The following is an 18,418-nucleotide window of genomic DNA, read 5'->3' as shown; positions in this document are numbered from 1 at the left end:
GATACAAGTATTTTCTGTCTTAGTGCCCCAGACAATGTGTAGCCTCATCCACGTGGCCCAGGATACAGCTCACCACCACATCCACTGGGCCCTCATTCCAGCCAGAATGACGGGGAAAAAGAAGAAGGTGGGGGCGTTGGAGGCATGCCCTTTTCTTTGAAAGACACCAGTTGGAATTTCCACACTTTACTTTTTTTAATTGTGGTAAAAGACAGATAAAATTTACCATCTTAAGCATACATGCTTTGTTTTTTCTCACATCCTACTAGTAGAACTTAGTGTTCACATAGCCAGATCTAGATGCAAGGGAGCCTGGGAAATCGGAATGGCCGTCTACTCAGTTAAAATTGGGGATTCTGTTACTAGGGGAAAAAGAGAGGAGAATGGAAGTTAGGGGACAACTAACATCTTTTCCGTATAGTTGGAAATAAAGTTTTAAAGCTCAGAGAGATGCAGGGTGTAAAGAGAGATGGAGAATCATCACTTTATCAGTAGTGGTATAACACATGAAAATTGATGAGATGCTCTACAGCAAGAATAATGATAAATGATTAATATTTGAGTGCTTACTATTTTTGGACTCTGCTAAACATTCATATTATTTAACTAAGATTTTATCATCATCATCCCCATCTTCACCAAGTAAACTGAAGCAGAGAAAGACAAAGCCACACAGCTAGTAAACTCTCGAGTCAGGATGTGAACCCAGGTTACTGGTTCCAAAGCCTGAGCTCTTATTATATGTCCGAAAGGTAAGACCCCAGAGAAACCAAGCTGTTAAAGCAGTTGCAGAGCCAACAAAGGAATAGTTCTTGACACGGGAGAAGTAGGAGAAAATAGTGTCTGGAAATTAAGTAGGACAGAGTTTGGAAGAGGGCAAGATCGGGATCATGCAGCACAGAGCAAGTGTGTTGAAAGCTGAGGAGAAGGGCTATTGGATTTGGGAATTAACTGGCCATTGATGTCCTAAAAACGTCCATTTTAGGAAGTGCTGGGGAGTGAAGTTGGATTACATTCTGTTCAGCAGAGAACATGGGATAAAATGAGTGTGTAAGTTTCTATTTGAAGAAGTTTGTTGGTGAGGAGAAAGGATTTGGATAAGAAAAAGGAAAATAAAATTAATTGGTATTAATAAGCCTTAATAAATCAGAAAAAGTGGGGATGTTATCTTTGCTTTTTGCCAAGATTTTGCTGCTCTTGATACATCAATAAAAATCATCTTTGACTTTTTCTTCCCCTATGGGTTTCTCTGTGTTATGGAATTCCACAGGCGCTGTTATTCTAATCAGCTGGTTTCTGATCGATATGCCATGCCAGAATATTTTATCCAACCAGGACATCTCTGTTGTGTAAAGATTTCTGAGGATAAGTGGTGGTATCGGGTCATTATCCATCGAGTCCTGGGGAAACAGGAAGTCGAAGTGTTCTACCCAGACTTTGGAAACATCGGAACTGTTCAGAAGTCTGCCCTGAGGTTCCTCAAGTGAGTTAACACGTTTAACAAGGACAGCTTAAGTTCTGAATCACAATGCTGAAGCTCTGTGGCGTTAGGATCGCTCTTCTTTTCCTCTTGCCTTCCTCTCTCCGTCCTTCCCTCCCTTCCGTCCCTCTTTCTTCTTAGTGCATGCTTAGCAAGTGGTTGTTTAGGTTCACAGTTTGATTAGACTCTCTCGTGTCTTCTTTCACATGACTGTGAATCTGAATGGGCCATGGACTAAATTTCAGTCTCTTGTTAAGGAAATGATTCTTGTGTCAAGCTAAGAGTCACATTTATACAGCAGGAGGGTTGAACCGTTCCTACCTATATTTTAGTTGCATGGTTTTCAAAGACTATTATGTTTTACAATTTTATTTCTTAGATTGCTTTAAAGTGTAAGATATTAATCTAAAAATGCATGAATAGAACACTCCAAAATGGCATGGATAGCTAGAATCAAGAAATGGATTAGAGATTCCATAAAATGCAGTTTTAAAGTGTGGTTAAATATTCATGTATTTGATTATCTGTTGCAGGTGCTGCTACACAAAGCTTCCAGCTCAGGCTATCCCTTGTTCTTTGGCTTGGGTGAGACCAGTAGAGGTATGTTTGCTGTTTCTCTATTCTTTTGTAGTGAGGAAGATTGGCCCTGAGCTAACTTCTATTGTCAGTCTTCTTCTTTTTTGCTTGAGGAAGATTGTTTCTGAGCTGATATCTGTGCCAGTCTTCCTCTACTTTGCATGTGGGACACTGCCACAGCATGGCTTGACCTGTGGTACGTAGATCCACCCCTAGGATCCAAACCCACGAACCCTGGGTCACCAAAGCAGAGCACACGACCTTAACCACTGTGCCACTGGGCCGGCCTCTGCTTGTTTCTCATTTAATCAGCAAACATTTGATGCCACGAACAATTCTGGGTTCTCAGGATACAAAAATAAAACATGGAATGAGCCATCAAAGAAATCATTGTACACAGTATGGAAGATGGAGATGTAGACAAAAATAATTGTGCTGTGTCATGTTTGCTACAGAGATTTTTATAGTGTATGGTGGAGTTGCAAAAGGAAGAGTGCTCATCCCTGTTCAGGGCAATCAGGGAAGGCCCCATCATAGAGGTGGCGTTTGAGTGGAACTTTGAAGGAAGATAAGGACTCTACCTGGACAAAAAAGAGAAGAAGGACATTCCAGGCAAAGGGAGAGCAGCGTAAAACATCTCAAATTTGAAAAATCTTGAGTGGACCTGTTTGGCTACATGTTACAGAATGAGCTGGAGTTGGTGCATGGCGAATGATGTCAGAGAAATAGGCAGGAATCTAACGGGGAGATCCATATCTGTGTTCAGGAATCTGGACATTGTCCTTTAGCACCTGGGGAGCAACTAAAGGGGGCAAATAGAGAACTGCCACAGTCAGATATGTTTTTTAAAGAATTCTCTAGTGACATCAGTGTGGGAGATGATTGGAGTGGGGTGGAGCAGGAGGCATTTTCATCCATACAGATACATTTGTTTGTGTAGTTATAATTATGCACCTAATTTTATGTTTTTCCCTCGCAACTCTTAATTATACATGCCGTACACATTAATTGTACCGTATTTGTCTGCTGAACCTAAATAACTTATCAGTTGCTTACATATGCATGGATTATTCCTTTAAAATTTTTTTTATCTGGAAAACACGATAAAAATGTTACCTATAGTTCCACTACTCAAATGTGTTCAATTCAGAAATTTGATGTGTTTCTTTCAGTTTAGTTTATTGGATATTGGGGGTAAGGGCTTTTGTAGGGTTTTCAGGGTTGTATAAAATAGTAATCATTATTTTGTGTTCTGCTTTTTCAGTCAGCATTATAGCATAAATACATTTATACATTATTATAGTTCTCAATTTTAATAGATTGATAGTAATCTGTTGGGTAAATAGACGTCGTAGCCTGCGTATCCCTTTATCGGTAGACATTCAGTCTGCTTCTGGCTTTTGAGAATTATAAACAATGTGTGCAAAGTATGGTTTTTGTGCAAGTCAGTATTCAGGATTGTTTTCTAGAGTGCATTTTAGCCCCAAGTAGTTTTTCTTTTACCCCTTCCCTCAGGAAGCTCGGGGCTGGCTTTGTGACCCAGTTGTAGCCGATGTGCATTATTCTCAAGTCAGCCAGATGGCTTCCAGTTTTGGTTCTCTTTGTTGTGTTTTCCTGTTTCCTTCCTAAACTGCCTCTGCCTTAGGGCTTTTGCCCACTGTGATCACTAGAATAGCTTATTCAAAGAATTCTCATGGTTGACTCCTTGTCATTCAGATTTAAGCCCAAGTGTTATTTCCCCAAGAAGGACTTCCTTGACCAGCCAACTTAAAGTGGTCCTGTCCACTTCAGTCGTTCCTTGTCACTTTGTTTTATCTTCATAACACTATCTGGTATTATCTTGATTATTTGTTCTCATACAGCAGTGTGAGCTGCTGAGATCAGGGACATTGTCTGTCTTGTTCACCGCTGTATCTCCAGTGCCTACATCAATGCTTGTGCATGGTAGGTGCTCAGTACATGTTTCTAACTGAATGACTGTATCTCACTTTTTTTCTATGTCTTTTTTCTGGTTTCAAAAATGTTAATGTAGGGCCAGCCCTGGTGGCCTAGTGGTTAAGTTCAGCACACTCCACTTTGGTGGCCCAGGTTCGGTTCTTGGGCACGGAGCTACAACACTCATCCGTGGCCATGCTGTGGCGGCCATTCACATACAAAAAGTGAAATATTGGCAACAGATGTTAGCTCAGGGTGAAAGCTTCCTTGGCAAAAAAACAAAAAAGTAGTTAATGCATTTGATAATGGCAGATTAGCAATAGAGTAGCATAGTGGACTAATACTCTCTTAGACAAAATCCAAAGCAGGAGAAAAGCAAAGGTCTCCTTTGGAAGTCAAACTGCAGTCGGGAAAATCAGGGATTTTTCAGCTTCTTTCCCGAGGTCGCTCCCCAGTCTACAGCCTTGCTGACTTGAAGAGTTAGAGGATATTTTTTGGGATTGCCAGAACAACCAGAAGTTAGGGGGAAATACTTGAAGGGAGGGAGCCACAGAATGGGGGAGTTCCAAAGTCAGTGTGTTCAGTCTGCCCAGGTCCCTAGATGACAGCTAAACTTGGCAGGCTCTGGGGAGAACCCAGTGGCCCCAGGGAAAAATTATTGGCTTGCCTATTCTTTTTCTCACCTTGCATCTCCTACTTTGAAGAGATTTTTTTTTTTTTCTTTTTTTTTGAGGAAGATTAGCCCTGAGCTTACTGCTGCCAATCCTCTTTTTGCTGAGGAAGACTGGCCCTGAAGTAACATGCATGCCCATCTTCCTCTACTTTATATGTGGGGCACCTACCACAGCATGGCTTTTGCCAAGTGGTGCCATGTCCGCACCCAGGATCCAAACCAGCGAATCCCAGGCCGCCACAGCAGAACATGCACACTTAACTGCTGCGCCACCAGGCGGGCCCCACTTTGTATGCTTTTTATCTTTGCCTACGTACTGCTCACTCTCTTTGTAAAAATTATTTATAAGAATGGTTGAATAATATAGGCTGAGATTGCCTACCTCTAGAGAGATTTCCGTTCACTTCTGCCAGGTACCTAGGAATACTACCAGTCTGGAACCATGTTAATTTAACTGCACAACCTGAGGATTTGTGTACCACCCAGGTGATGTGAAATTGAGCTGCAGATCCATGTGAGGGCTGGTTCCTTTCTTTCTCCCCTTCTCCTGAACGTGTAGCCCTACAGGGACTCGACTTAATGAAGAAAAGTGCTCCTCTCCCCCTACCGTGGGTGGATAGTGCTTTGATTTCTGTCTCCATTGACCTGTGAAGCCACCGAAACCAAAGTTCGCATTTGCCTGGATTGACAGATACATTAAGGCAAAAGTAGTGGGAACTCTTCCTTTTAATTTTGGCCTGATAATTTGTTATTCTCTTGTTAGTTCTTTGATACTTTTTGTGGAAATATTTTATCTAGAAAGTTTAGTTGTTTCTGTGGGAAGGTTGGTCCAATAATCTAACTGAACGATTTCTGAAAATGAAAGTTTTTCACCACATAAATAAAAAAAATTTTTTCTATAAACACATTTTTTATCATTTTTCCTTTATTCTGACTTTCTCATCCCCAAATTGTAAGCATCTTCCAATGTGTTATTCTAGTACTTTTACAGTTTTATTTTTACACCACACTCTCTAGTTCATTAGGAATTCATTTTTGTATATGGTTACTATAATTTGGGTTTGAATTTCTCATCTGAATCCGTATCTTGGTTATATTTCAGGAACATTGGACATCGAGAGCTGTTTTGCAGTTCCAGAAGTTGTGTGGCTTGAAGCCATTAGTGGGGGTAGTGGATGAATATGTAGACGGAATCCTCAACATTTTTCTGTGTGATACATCCTCAAACGAAGACGTCTATTTCCATCATGTCTTGAGGCTAGAGGGCCATGCTATCGTGTGCCGGGAAAATGTCCCTTCTAAGGTAGAGCGCTCTGGATGTATTTTGTAACGTATTTCATTGAATCTCAACACTTCAAGGTATAACCGAATTTAATACAGAAGGTTATTTGATTTATTGTTTAATCTTAGAGACATCTGTGAGATTCCCACCTTCTTAATGCAGAGCATTCTCTTAATTTTCAGGTGACCACAGAAAACTACATTTGGCTTGTTGTCCTTTAGAATGTGAATATTTTTATTTTAAATAATTGATTGAGGATTCTGTCTCACCCCAAAGTATTTAATTCTCTGAGGTCTTAGAGAAGAACATGTTCTTATTTTGTAATTATTGATAGCAATGTCTACATCACCGTTAATATTGATGTAGATAATTTTTGTGACTAGGAAAAACAATATCGAATATCATCAATATAGAAAAAATTTTAGAAGATAATACATTTCCACAACATTTGAAAATTATGAAGTGCTGACTGTTTCACTTTTCCTCCGAGTAATTAAACCCTTCCTTCTCTTTTTAATCCTAGGGTTTCAGAGAACTCAACCCCTTAGCTTTATACACTGAGTCCAGCGCGGGGCCGGAGGACGTGGGCTTGACAGACCTGGGTTATCTTTCCCAGCAGCACTATTTTCATGAAGACCGAGAGATAAGTCCACAGTCAAAAGAGAGTGAACTGTATACCCTGGTAAGAGGTTTTTACAAATGTTTTTATAATTGTTAACATTTAGGGAGTACTTACTATATGCCAAACACTTTAAATATGACACGTTATTTAATCTTCATAAAATCCTTGTAACATAGTGACTATAATTGTCCTTATTTTATAGATAAGGAAACTGAGGCTTTCCAAACCCACGAAAGTTTGGAAACTTTACGCAGTGATCTTCCCAGTTCCCTCGTCTCGCGTTGTTTGCTGGTTTACCCCTTTGCTTCAGTCCCGCTTCTCCCTGTGAGGTTCCCTCCGACAGTCGGTTCCCCTGCTCCCCTGGTGCGGCCGTGCCTTCACCTGCGCCTGTCCAGACGCTCTTCATCTGCCCTCTGCGCTCAGGTTCTTCATCAGCTGTTCTCACTTCTTGCTTTCTCTCTAAACCTTTTGACAACTCCCACCCACAGTAATAACAATAATAATTTTTTTATTATATATTATTCCAGCCCACAGTAGTAGTAATAAAAAAATATCGACAACAGCAACAGTTACTGAACTTGCACTACGTGGCAGGTACTGTTCTAAGTGCTCACATGTGCTAGTTAGTTTAATCTTCACAAGCACTTGACCAGGTTGGTAGTTTCTTATCCCCATTTTAGATATGAGTAAAGTGAAGCACATAGTAAGAACTTAAATGATTTTTCAACAAATGAACAAATAGACATGTCTTCTGAGTCTTACATTCTTCATGACCACAAGTACTAGGCTAAGAATATAGGATGTGTTGAGTTTGAGAGCCAAAAATGTGTTTTTTTGGACAGAGCAAGGCTTTTTATTTCCTTTGAATAAAATATGAAAATCTCGTTTTAAGTATGTTTTCTATATCTGACTGTTAAAATAAAATTATAGAGATGACCTTACTTCTTTCGTACACATATACTAATTACTAGAAAAGATAAAAAGGAAAGCCATTTTGACTAGTGGGAGATTAACCTGCTCTGAAAAATAGGTTTGAGTGTTTACTGCTGCATGTTTAAAACAACATAAGGATTTTAGATTTCTGGTTTACATTAAAATTAATTGAGCTTGTTTGGCCTGTAACTCTCTCTGAAGCCTGAATTTTTCTTAGTTGTTATTTGACTAGAACAGTTATATTGCCTAGTTCTTGAATTCAACCTTAAAAATTTTTAAATATCCTATCATTATTCTGTTGATGTCTTCAGACAATCATAGTTCAGTCCAGAGAATGAAATAAGGCAAGCTTTTCTGCAAAAGAGATGACTTAAAACTCCCCTATTCCACTCCAGCCTATATTTTAACGTATCAAGACTCCCGTATGCTGCACACGCATGCACCTGCATCTGTACACCTGGCTCCCTGTAATTCCTTTTCTTTTAAGCATCCCAACAGCTAGTGTGTGTTATCTCCTTCACTGTGTCTTCTCGACATCCTCCTCCCCCGGTAATATTTTCGTCATATCTCTGTGCTGGCTCGACATGGAAGGTTGTGCTGTGGTTCTCTGATTGTGTGTCTTCTATATTCTGCGTTCCTTTAGAGGTGGGACCTCTAAAGGATTCCTGCTTATATCCAAAGAGCTGCACCTTTTGTACTATGTGCTCAATAAGTGTTTGTCAGCTTGAACTGGTTTAGCAGGATGGGAAGACCTAGGGTCATGGACACAGTTAGAAAATAATGTAGCATTTGTATGAACCATAGCAAAAAATTCCCCCCCAGAGTTGATAGACACATAGATTTTGGAAACAGCATTAGTACGGAAAATAAAATAATTTCTTTTTTCATATCTATTAGCAAGATATTAAGGATGAGAAGGCTTTCAGTCGCCTTAAATCTGAGTCAAAGGAGCCAAAGGATTCTGAATTCAGTTCTTTGAAAACCCAAGATAAGAGCTGTGAAGAAGATCCAAAGTGGTGCATCCCCAGGTTAAAGGATCCAAAGGAAGAAAATGAGGTAGGAGAAGGGAAGATAGTTTGTTTTTTGGGGGTTTTTTTGCTGAGGGAGATTAGCCGTGAGCTACCCTCTGTTGCCAATCTTCCTCGTTTTTGCTTGAGGAAGATTAGCCCTGAGCCAGTCTTCCTCCACTTTATATGTGGGTCGTGGCTGCAGGATGGCTCATGAGTGGTGTAGGTCTGCACCCAGGATCCAAACCTGCGAACCAGGGCTGCTGAGGTGGAACACGCCAAACTTAACCACTATACCAAGGGGCCAACCCCAGAAAGACAGTTTTTTGAAAATGTAATTAGTATAATTACTTCATAAGTGAAGGGGACTAGAATAAGATAGCTCTTAACCCTGCTGCTTTCAGTACTGTCAGAGCACCCCCCACAGATGAATTACAAATTCCCTCTTCAGCGGTCACCGAGACCAAAGTTGAAGCAACATGGCTTTGATCACAAAAATGAAAAGGCGTTAACTGGCTTTGATGTGTTGTTACTATCCCGCATCTTTGGGTAGTCTTCAAGAATTATGCGGTGATTAGAAACTAGTATTGAGAAACAATACTAGGAAAACCCATCAGGAAAAATGTTGACAACTTTTTTAGAGAATATATTTTATTTTATTTTATTTTATTTTATTTTTTTGCCGAGGAAGGTTGGCCCTGAGCTAACATCTATTGCCAATCTTCCTCTTTTTTTTAATTCCCCAAAGCCCCAGTACGTAGTTGTCTATCCTACTTGTAGATCATTCCAGTTCTTCTGTATGGGATGCTGCCACAGCATGGCTTGATGAGCAGTCTGTAGGTCTGCACCCAGGATCCAAACCAGGGAACCCTGGGACGCCGAAGTGGAGTGCACAAACTTAATCACTCGGCCGTGGAGCTGTCCCTCTTATTTTTGTCTTAATCAAATGTTTATGTTCATATAGGTTATAGTCCCCCATAACCCCTTCCCCTACATTTCCTGTTTCACAGAACAACCATTTTCATCTCTTTTAGCTGCTGCTTTTGGAATTCACCTCTGTTTCTTTCATTACATAACATGCTTATGTTGTTATTTTCTGATTTTTCAGTTTTAAGTTTGTATGGTTTTCCCACTGTGAAGGAGGAGGGTTGGTTCTTTCATCCCTTCACCCTCACCATACACAAACATATCCTTTCTGTCCCCTTCCACCATCTTACTAATATAGTTGTATCAAACTTTCTATTAGAGCACCATTCAATATTTACATTATTAGGACTCTGTAAATGCTATTCACAGTCAAGTAGTATGTTATGGCAACTTTTCCTTTCCTTCATAACTTTTATTTTCTCTGGTGTTAATCTTTTTTTAAATCAACATACAGTAAAATTGACTTTCTTTTTGGAATACCATCCTATCAATTTTAGTACGTGTATAGATTTGTGTGACCATACACCATTTGTGTGACCACCACCATAAGATGAAGAATGGTTCCATTACCTGAAAAAAACTCCTTGGTGCTACCGTTTCATAATCACCATCTCCCCAAATCCCTAACCCCAGCAACCATTGATCTGTTTTCTGTCACCATAATTTTACCATTTTTAGGACAGTCATATAAGTGGAATCATATGGTATGTAGCTTTTTGAGACTGGCTTCTTTCATTCAATATAAATTTTTGAGATTTATCCAGATTGCTGCACGTATCAGTAGTTCGTTTCTTTTGATGATGAGTAGCATTCTGTCGTATGGCTATATCACAGTTTATATATCCATTCACCCATGGGAGGACATTTGGGTTGTTGCCAGGTTTTGGTAATTTGAATAGAGCTTCTGTAAATGTGCTTATGCAGGGTTTCATATAAACATAATCAGGAATAGGATTACTGGGTGATGTGGTAAGTATATGTCCCACTGTTCTGTGGACTGGCTGTAGCATTTTGCTTTCTCACCAGCAATGTGCAAGTTCCTGTTGCTCCATATCTTAAAAAGCGCTTGGGCTTGTCAGTAATTCTTATTTTTAGCCATTCTAACAGGTGTGCAGTGGTATCACTGTAGCTTTACTCTGCATTTCCCTAATGGCTATGATTTTGAATATCTTTTCATGTGCTTACTTGCCATCCATACATACTTCTAGGTGAAATGTCTGTTCAAGTCTTTTGCCCATTTTTTGATTGATTGGGTTTTTGTTTTCTTACGTTGAGTTTTGAGAGTTCTCTGTGTATTCTGGATACTGGTCCTTTGTCAGATACGTGATTTTCAAATGTATTATCCCACTTGTAGCTTGTCTTTCATTCTCTTAATAGTGTCTTTCATACAGCAAAAGTTTTTAATTCGGAGAAAGTCCAGTTTATCAGTTTTTTTCTTTCATGTACAGTGTTTTCAATGTCAAGACATCTTGAATTAATTTTAGTAGAAGATGTGAGGTTTAGATCAAGGTTCATTTTGTTGCATATGGATGTCCAATTGTTCTAGCACCACGTGTTGAGAAGACTGTGCTTTCTCCATTGAACTGTCTTTGCAGACTTACCAAAATCAGTTGTCTGTATTTGTGAGTCTGTTTCTAGACCCTGTTCTGCTCCATTGATCTATGTGTCTGTCCCTTCACCAGTACCACGCTGTGTTGATTAGCGTAGATTTATAATACCTCTTAAAATCACGTAGTATGATTCCTCCTACTTGATTCTTCTTTTGCAAAATTGTTTCTAATATTCTAGTTCCTTTTCCTTTCAAGTTTTAGAATCAACTTATCTATAGGATTTTCGTTGGAATTGCATTAAGTCTATAGATAAACTTGAGGAGAATTAACGTCTTTAATCTGTGAATACAGTATATCTAATTTATTTAGATTATCTTTTATTCCTTTATTATGGTGTTAAAATTTTCAGTATACAGAACATGTTTTGTTAGCGTTATACCTAAGTATTTCATTTATTTTGGGAGCACTTATAAATGACATCTTTTTATTTCACTTTCCCTATTTTTATTGCTAGTATGTAGAAATTGATTCTTGTGTTGTGACCTTGTATCCTGTGAACTAACTAAGCTTACTTTTCAGTCCTTTGAGGTATTTTGTAGATTTCTTTAGGGTTTTCTACGTAGACAATAATGTTGTCTGCTAATTAGGGCAGTTTTATTTCTTCCTCACTAATCTGTACATCTTTATCTTTCTTCCTGACTTCTTATTACACTGGCTAGGATTTCAGATATGATGTTGAACAGGAGTCATGAGAGAACATCTTTGTTATCCTGCCGAAAGGTTTTATCATGTGCATGTGGCTATGAATTTTATTAAATGATTTTTCTGCATGTATTGATGTGATCATGTTTTCTCCTTTATTAATATGGTGTATTATATTAATTGCTTTTCAAATATTGAGTTAGACTGGCATTCCTGGGATAAAGCCCACTTGGTCATGGTTTATTATTCTTTATATATTGCTGGATTCCATTCGCTAATATTTTGTTGAAGAGTTTTACATCTGTTTTCATGAAGGATATTGGACTGTAGTTTTCTTGTACTGTCCTTGCCTAGTTTTAGTTCCTGGGTGAAGCTGGCCTCATAAAATGAGTCCACAAGTGTTCCTCCCTCTTCTGTTTGCTGGAAAAGAGAATGTAGAATTTCATTTATTTCTTTTTTATTTTTTATCTGACATTTTTATTGTGATAACTGAAGATTCGTGTGCAGTTATAAGAAATAATACAGAGATCCCATGTAGTCTTTACCGACTTCCCCTAATGGTCCCACTTTGCAAAACTGTAGTATACTATCACAACCAGGATATTGATATTGATACAGTTGTCCCGCCACATGCCCAGCTGGGTGAGGGGTGTGGGATAGGTTGCTGAGAGACCAAAGAAAAGACCCAGAGAGTGAATAAGACATATGGGTTTACTGGGGACTGACTTGCAGGGAAGGTCTAGTGGCACCCAGCTGGACTGGCAACGTGCACCTGCTATCTCCCCCTGAGAGAAGCTCGCTTAAGTAGGCAGAGGAACAAAGGCTGCATGCTTGTCAACGGGGACTGTCCCTGTGTGACCTGTCTTCCAAGTGCCTGAGCCCTCCTGGAGAGCGTCTGTGTTCCCTCAGACTGCGAGGGTCTCTGTGCTAACTCTCCCCCAAGAAAGCAGCTGGCTTTGCCAAGCCCAGGACTGTTATCATCATGAGTGCTGGCACATAGCCCAGGCAAGGAGCCTCAAGGACACATGGTTTAAAGGGCACGTTGGCTAGTGCCCCTACATTTCACCCCTCATGTGTCCAGGTGGCCCTTACAATCTCATCGTGCCAGTCTTCTGCAGTTTCCCTTGAGCCAGACACAGAGAGGAGCATTGTAGCCAGAGTCCACCACAGCAATACAGAGCACAACACGAAAATAAAAGAAGTAGTAAAAAGCAAGGACAGGTTACTTGGCAGGAGGGGAGTAGAAATGGGAAACTGCACAACGTTCCTCCACTCTTGCAGGGCTCTCCAGACAGAGGCATTGGCAGCTTGGAGACGCCATGGTAACCCCATGGTTGAAGAGAGGCAGCTCGCTGCACACCCAGAAGTTGGAGTGGTTTTGTATGTCAGCAATGGTGCGTGTCCAAGCAGTGAAAAGGTTGGCAGATGTTGTTCTAAGGGCAAAAAGTAAGATGTTTAAAAGGAACTAAAACAGTGAGGTCATAACTGCCTAACAAGACACACCAGAGGGAAAGGATGAATGTACCTTGGGGAACTGAAGGTGTTATTGTGATACTCAATTTTAACTCTCTTCTCCAGGGGGCTATGAGACCACACCAGTGGGGCACCACCTGCCCATCCCAGGACCAAGTGACTGTGTGGGTCTCAGTAGGGAGCTCTTGTGGCAGAGGAAAAAGCAAGTTGTTTGGAGTGCCCATCTGTGGTTGTAGTGACTCTCCTTGATTAGCTCTTGTCTGTAGATGTCCTTTTGTCAGCCTCTGATATGCACTGGGTTGGGTACACCTCTCACGTTCATTCAGTTGATTTATTACCATTGTTGGGCATCTCGTCTGGTGGGCTTGGATTTCTCAATACATTGCTGAAGGGACTGTAAAATGGTACAGCCACTCTGGAAAACAGGATGATAGTTTCTTCTGAAACTAACCATGAAATTACCATACAACCGAGCAATTGCACTCCTGGGCATTTATTCCAGAGAACTACATTCACACAACAACCTGTAAGCAGGTGTTCACAGCAGCTTCATTTGCAATAGCTAAAAACTGGAACAGCCTCAATGGGCAAATGGTGAAACACACTGTGACACACACATGCCATGGACTACTACTCAGCAACAAAAGGAACAGACTGTTGATACACGCAGCAACTTGCATGAATCTCCAGGGAATTACACTGAGTGAAAAAAGCCTACATGATTTCATTTACATAGCATTTTTAAAATGACAAAATATTATAAATGGAGAACTGATCAGTGGTTGCCAGGGATCAGGGATGGTGAGGAGAGGGCTGGTAGAAGGAAGGTGGGTGTGGCTATAAAAGGGCAATACAAGGGAACCTTGTGATGATAGATTTATTCATCACCTTGACTACACTGTTGGATACACGAACCTACACATGTCAGTACTGTATTGAACTAAATAACACGCACACACAAATAAGCACAAGTAAAACTGGGGAAATCTGAATAAGAATGGTGGATAGTATAGGGGCACTAGCCTACATGCCCTGTAAACCATGTGTCCTTAAGGCTCCTTGTCTGGGCTACGTGCCAGCACTCATGATGATAACAGTCCTGGGCTTGGCCAACCCAGCTGTTTTCTTGTGGGAGAATTAGCACAGAGACCTTTGCAGTCTGAGGGAACAAGGAGGCCCTCCAGGAGGGCTCTGGTTCCTGGAATGTAGGCATTGTTCGGTAGAATGTTCTATTAATGTCAATTAGATCCAGTTGATTGGTGTTATCATTCAGTTCTTCTATATCCTTGCTGTCCACTAGATTATTGATTACTAAGAAGAACGTTGAATTCGCCAGCCACAATCTTTATTTTGTCTATTTTCTCCTTTCTTCCAGTCAGCTTTTTTCTTTATCTTGAAGCTCTAGTGTTAGGCGCTATCCATTTAGGATTATGTTTTCTTGGTGAATTGACCCTTTTATCATTATGAGATGTTTTTCTTTATCCATGATTATTTTCTTTGCACTGAAGCCTACATTGTCTGATAGCATTATAGCCACTCCAGCTTTATTTTTTTGAGTGTTTGCATGGTGTATCTTCTTCCATCCTTTTACTTCTAACATCCTTATAGTTGAAGTACGTTTCTTGAGAGAACATATAGTTTGGTCATGTTTTTTATCCATTCTGACAATCTGAGTTGGGTTTTTTTTTTTTCCTTCTTTTTCTCCCCAAATCCTCCTAGTACATAGTTGTATATTTTTTTTAGTTGTGAGTCCTTCTAGTTGTGGCATGTGGGACGCCGCCTCAACATGGCCTGAGAAGCAGCGCCATGTCCATGCCCAGGATCCGAACTGGCAAAACCCTGGGCCACTGAAGCAGAGCACACGGACTTAACCACTTGGCCACAGGGCCGGCCCCTTGCAATCTGAGTTTTAATTACTATGTTTAGACCATTTACCTTTAATATAATTATGGATATGTTTTGATTTTAGGTCTATTACTTTATTATTTTTAAATTTTTATTATATTTTTATTATCGCTATTTGTATAGTTTTTTTCAGTGGTTACTCTAGGAATTAATTGGTATTTTACCACTTCGAGTGGAAGGTAGATATCTTACCACCGTGTACTCCTTACTGCCTTCCTTTCTGCTATACTTATGTATAACATCTATATATGTTGAGAATTTATAATGTTGTATTTTTTTGCTTTGTATTCTAAAAAATTCAAGAGGAAAATAATAGTCTGTTCTATTCACCCAGATATTTACTATTTCTGTTGTTCTTCCTTGGTTTCTGATATTCCAGTTTCTTTCTGGTACCATCCCCTTTCTGGCCAAAGAACTTCTTTTAGCAATTCTTTTAGGGCAGGCCAGCTGACGGTGAATTCTTTTAGTTTTATTCATTGAGAGTGAATTTATTCATCTTCATTCTTGAAGAATATTTTTGCTGGATGTAGAATTCTAGATTGCCAGTTCTTTTCTTTCAGCTCTTTAAAAATTTCATTCTTCTTCTTTTTTGCTTTCATTATTTCTGATGCAAAATATGCAGTACTGGAATTGTTCCTCTGTAATAATGTGTCATTTTTCTTTCACTACATTCAAGAAGCTTGTCTTTAGATTTCAACAGGTTGATTATAATCAATCTAGGCATGGATTTCTTTGGGTTTATCCTGTTTGAGGTTTGCTAAGCTTTTTGAATCTGTAGGCTTATGTCTTTCACCAAATTTGGAAAGTTTTCAGGCATATTTCTTCAAATAATTTTTCTGCACTTCGCTCTTCCTCTTCTCCTTCTGTGACTCCAATGACCCAAATGTTAAAACCTTTTGATATTGTCCCACAGGTCCCTGAGGCTCTGTTTGTTTGTTTGTTTATTTTTTTCCCAATTTTTTTCTCTCTGTTGTTCAGATTAGATAATTTCTATGGAACTGTCTTCAAGTTCATGCGTTCTTTATTCTCATCTCTGCCCTGCTATTGAAAGGAGAGTCAGGAATCTCAATATTCAGTATAGAAACTTTCACTTAATTCCACTCTTTTTATCATGCTTGCTCCACCTTCAGTTCTACCCTCCAGAAGACCCTTTAGTCTTCCAGCAGGAGGAAGAGGCATAGTTTCCCAGGTTCTTGAAATAGGGGAGGGTAACTGGAGATCTGACTGCTGCTTACACAGACTTTCAACCAATGCTCTTATTTTCGTTCCCACTTTACACTCTCACTTCCAAAAACCTCACAGTAGCAATTCCTGAGCTTTTGCAGTATCTGTGGTATCAATTGCGGTCGCTGCTTGCTTTTTTCTGCTACAAGCTCAGGACTCTGCTTTCTTAAGACTGCTTAATAAGTTGTCACTTTTCTGTTTTCCTGTATCCAGAATGTAGATAGTATTTTCTCCTCTTCTGTTCTCTTTGACCATACCCCAAATCTCTTTACTTATATTTTAGTGATGTTTCAGAAGGGAATAAATTCTGTATTCAAACTGCCATCTTTACCTAGAATCAGGAAATTTGTAAACCTAAATTTTAAAATCTCGTTTTACAGGAACTGTAAATTAAAGTTTTTCTTTGTCTTCTGATACATTCCAGGATGAGATTCCCACTGGAATGCCATGCCTGGAGTCAGTGACCATAGATGATGATATTTGGGATGAGAACTGGTTGCTTTTGCAGACTAAAATGGGAAACGGAGGTGATGCTGTCTCCCACTTATTTACCTCAGGCCTTGATGGGAAGAAGCCATATCCATCCTGTAAAGAAATGCCACCGAAGGTTAGATCCTTGGGGAAACAGAAAGCAAATCACTACTGAAAAAAGGAAATGTAAATTATCTGAGACTCAGGAAAGCTATACATTCTGGAATTCAAAAGGATTTATCAGACAGTAATTCAGAGGAATGCATTTTTTCCCCCCAAAGATGGTCGTGGTAGGGAGGGGGACAGGATGAAGCAGGAGAGAATAAACAGTGTACTTATTGTACCTGTCTACCCTTTCAATCATTGTGATTTTTGTTTTATTCTTGGCACCTAATCATGGTTTTAGGATCTGTAAATAAACTGTTTTCTCTAATTTTATTTTTGTTGCATTAGCCTTATAATATAACGTCTGGATCTCTGCAGTACAAATATTTGCTAATATTGGGCCTATCTATCTAAAATTTATTTCCCACAATTATTAGAAAGAAGAAATATCTACAGTTAAGTTGCTCCTCACTATTTGTGCCATTTGAATACTGGATGGTCATTAAGAATCATCTGGCCATGAAAACAGTATTGAGGAAAATACTACAGAGTTGTATTTATTTTTATGAGAACACATGGGTGTTCAAAAGAATTCAAGACGTTGGTTATGGACCAATAAAGCAAGAAGGAAAAGTCACACTGACATAAAAAGTTAATAAATACCTTTTCCTGTGTAATATGCATTGCCGCCTTGCCTTTACCTTGCCCAAGTTATTTTCTGTTTGGATCATGTGGCACTATATTTCAGTTTATAGTTGCAATTTTTTCTCTCTAGGATTGGTGTTTTTCTATGCCGAAAGATATGTGGGATGATTCATGGCAGCCTTCAGGCCTTGTGAATGGAATGAAAGTAGAAGTTCAAAAACCAGAAGGACTGGGCACTCAGGAAAACAGTACAGACACAGCCAGGAGTCAGAAGGTGACTGTCTAATGAATGTTGTGACAGGTTCTCATGAGCAAGTGCTTTCATTTCTAGAAAGTGAAATTCTGGTTAATGATCTCTCTCTCAGCATTTGGTAGAATACATATACATAAAATGGATGTTGATTTTTAGATTAATTTCAATTAACTTAATATAGTTATTCATCTCTTCAGAAGAAAATCTCGAAGCTAGAATTAAAATATTGATTAAACTCTATGTTGGGATAGAGAAAATAGTATTTTCATGAGCTCTGTATCTGTCCTATCATCTAGGCCAGGTTTTTTTAATATTGCTTTGGCAGAAAGTACTAACCCTGAAACAAAATCTGTTTCTTTTGTGTTTCTCAAATATATCAAGTGTCCTGAAAACAGCAGCACAATTTGTGTGAATCATGAAATTTGGCTACCAGGCCTCTGTACTTTTGCGTGTTACATTGAAAATAAAGGAGTCAAATCTAGGAGACTCGTTGAAAAGCAGATTTGTGGAAGATGAACCTTCTGAGTGATCTATTTCCTGCAGAATGTGGTTACTTTGTGTGAGAGCACTCAAAGTACGCTGTATTACATAGAATAGTCTGTTCCAGAAATGTAAATTTCTTGAGAGCGTTGATTTAGTTTCAGGATAAAATAGA

General features: G+C 39.4%; 1 protein-coding gene across 4 annotated transcripts in view; it reads left to right on the top strand.

Moving 5' to 3' along the window:
- Positions 1-18,418, top strand: part of TDRD5 (tudor domain containing 5) — an 82,853-nt gene that overhangs the window by 41,534 nt on the left and 22,901 nt on the right. For all 4 annotated transcript variants that reach the window (XM_044758256.2, XM_014845287.3, XM_070497605.1 and 1 more), the window contains 7 exons: positions 1,271-1,483; positions 2,014-2,080; positions 5,767-5,967; positions 6,470-6,628; positions 8,399-8,557; positions 16,714-16,896; positions 17,641-17,784. In XM_044758256.2, coding sequence (XP_044614191.1) covers positions 1,271-1,483; positions 2,014-2,080; positions 5,767-5,967; positions 6,470-6,628; positions 8,399-8,557; positions 16,714-16,896; positions 17,641-17,784 — 1,126 coding nt within the window. The remainder of the gene's footprint in view (positions 1-1,270; positions 1,484-2,013; positions 2,081-5,766; positions 5,968-6,469; positions 6,629-8,398; positions 8,558-16,713; positions 16,897-17,640; positions 17,785-18,418) is intronic.

The sequence above is a fragment of the Equus asinus genome, chromosome 25 (assembly GCF_041296235.1).
Source record: "Equus asinus isolate D_3611 breed Donkey chromosome 25, EquAss-T2T_v2, whole genome shotgun sequence".
In the NCBI taxonomy this organism is placed as follows: domain Eukaryota; kingdom Metazoa; phylum Chordata; class Mammalia; order Perissodactyla; family Equidae; genus Equus; species Equus asinus.
This window is presented reverse-complemented; position numbering and strand designations above follow the sequence as displayed.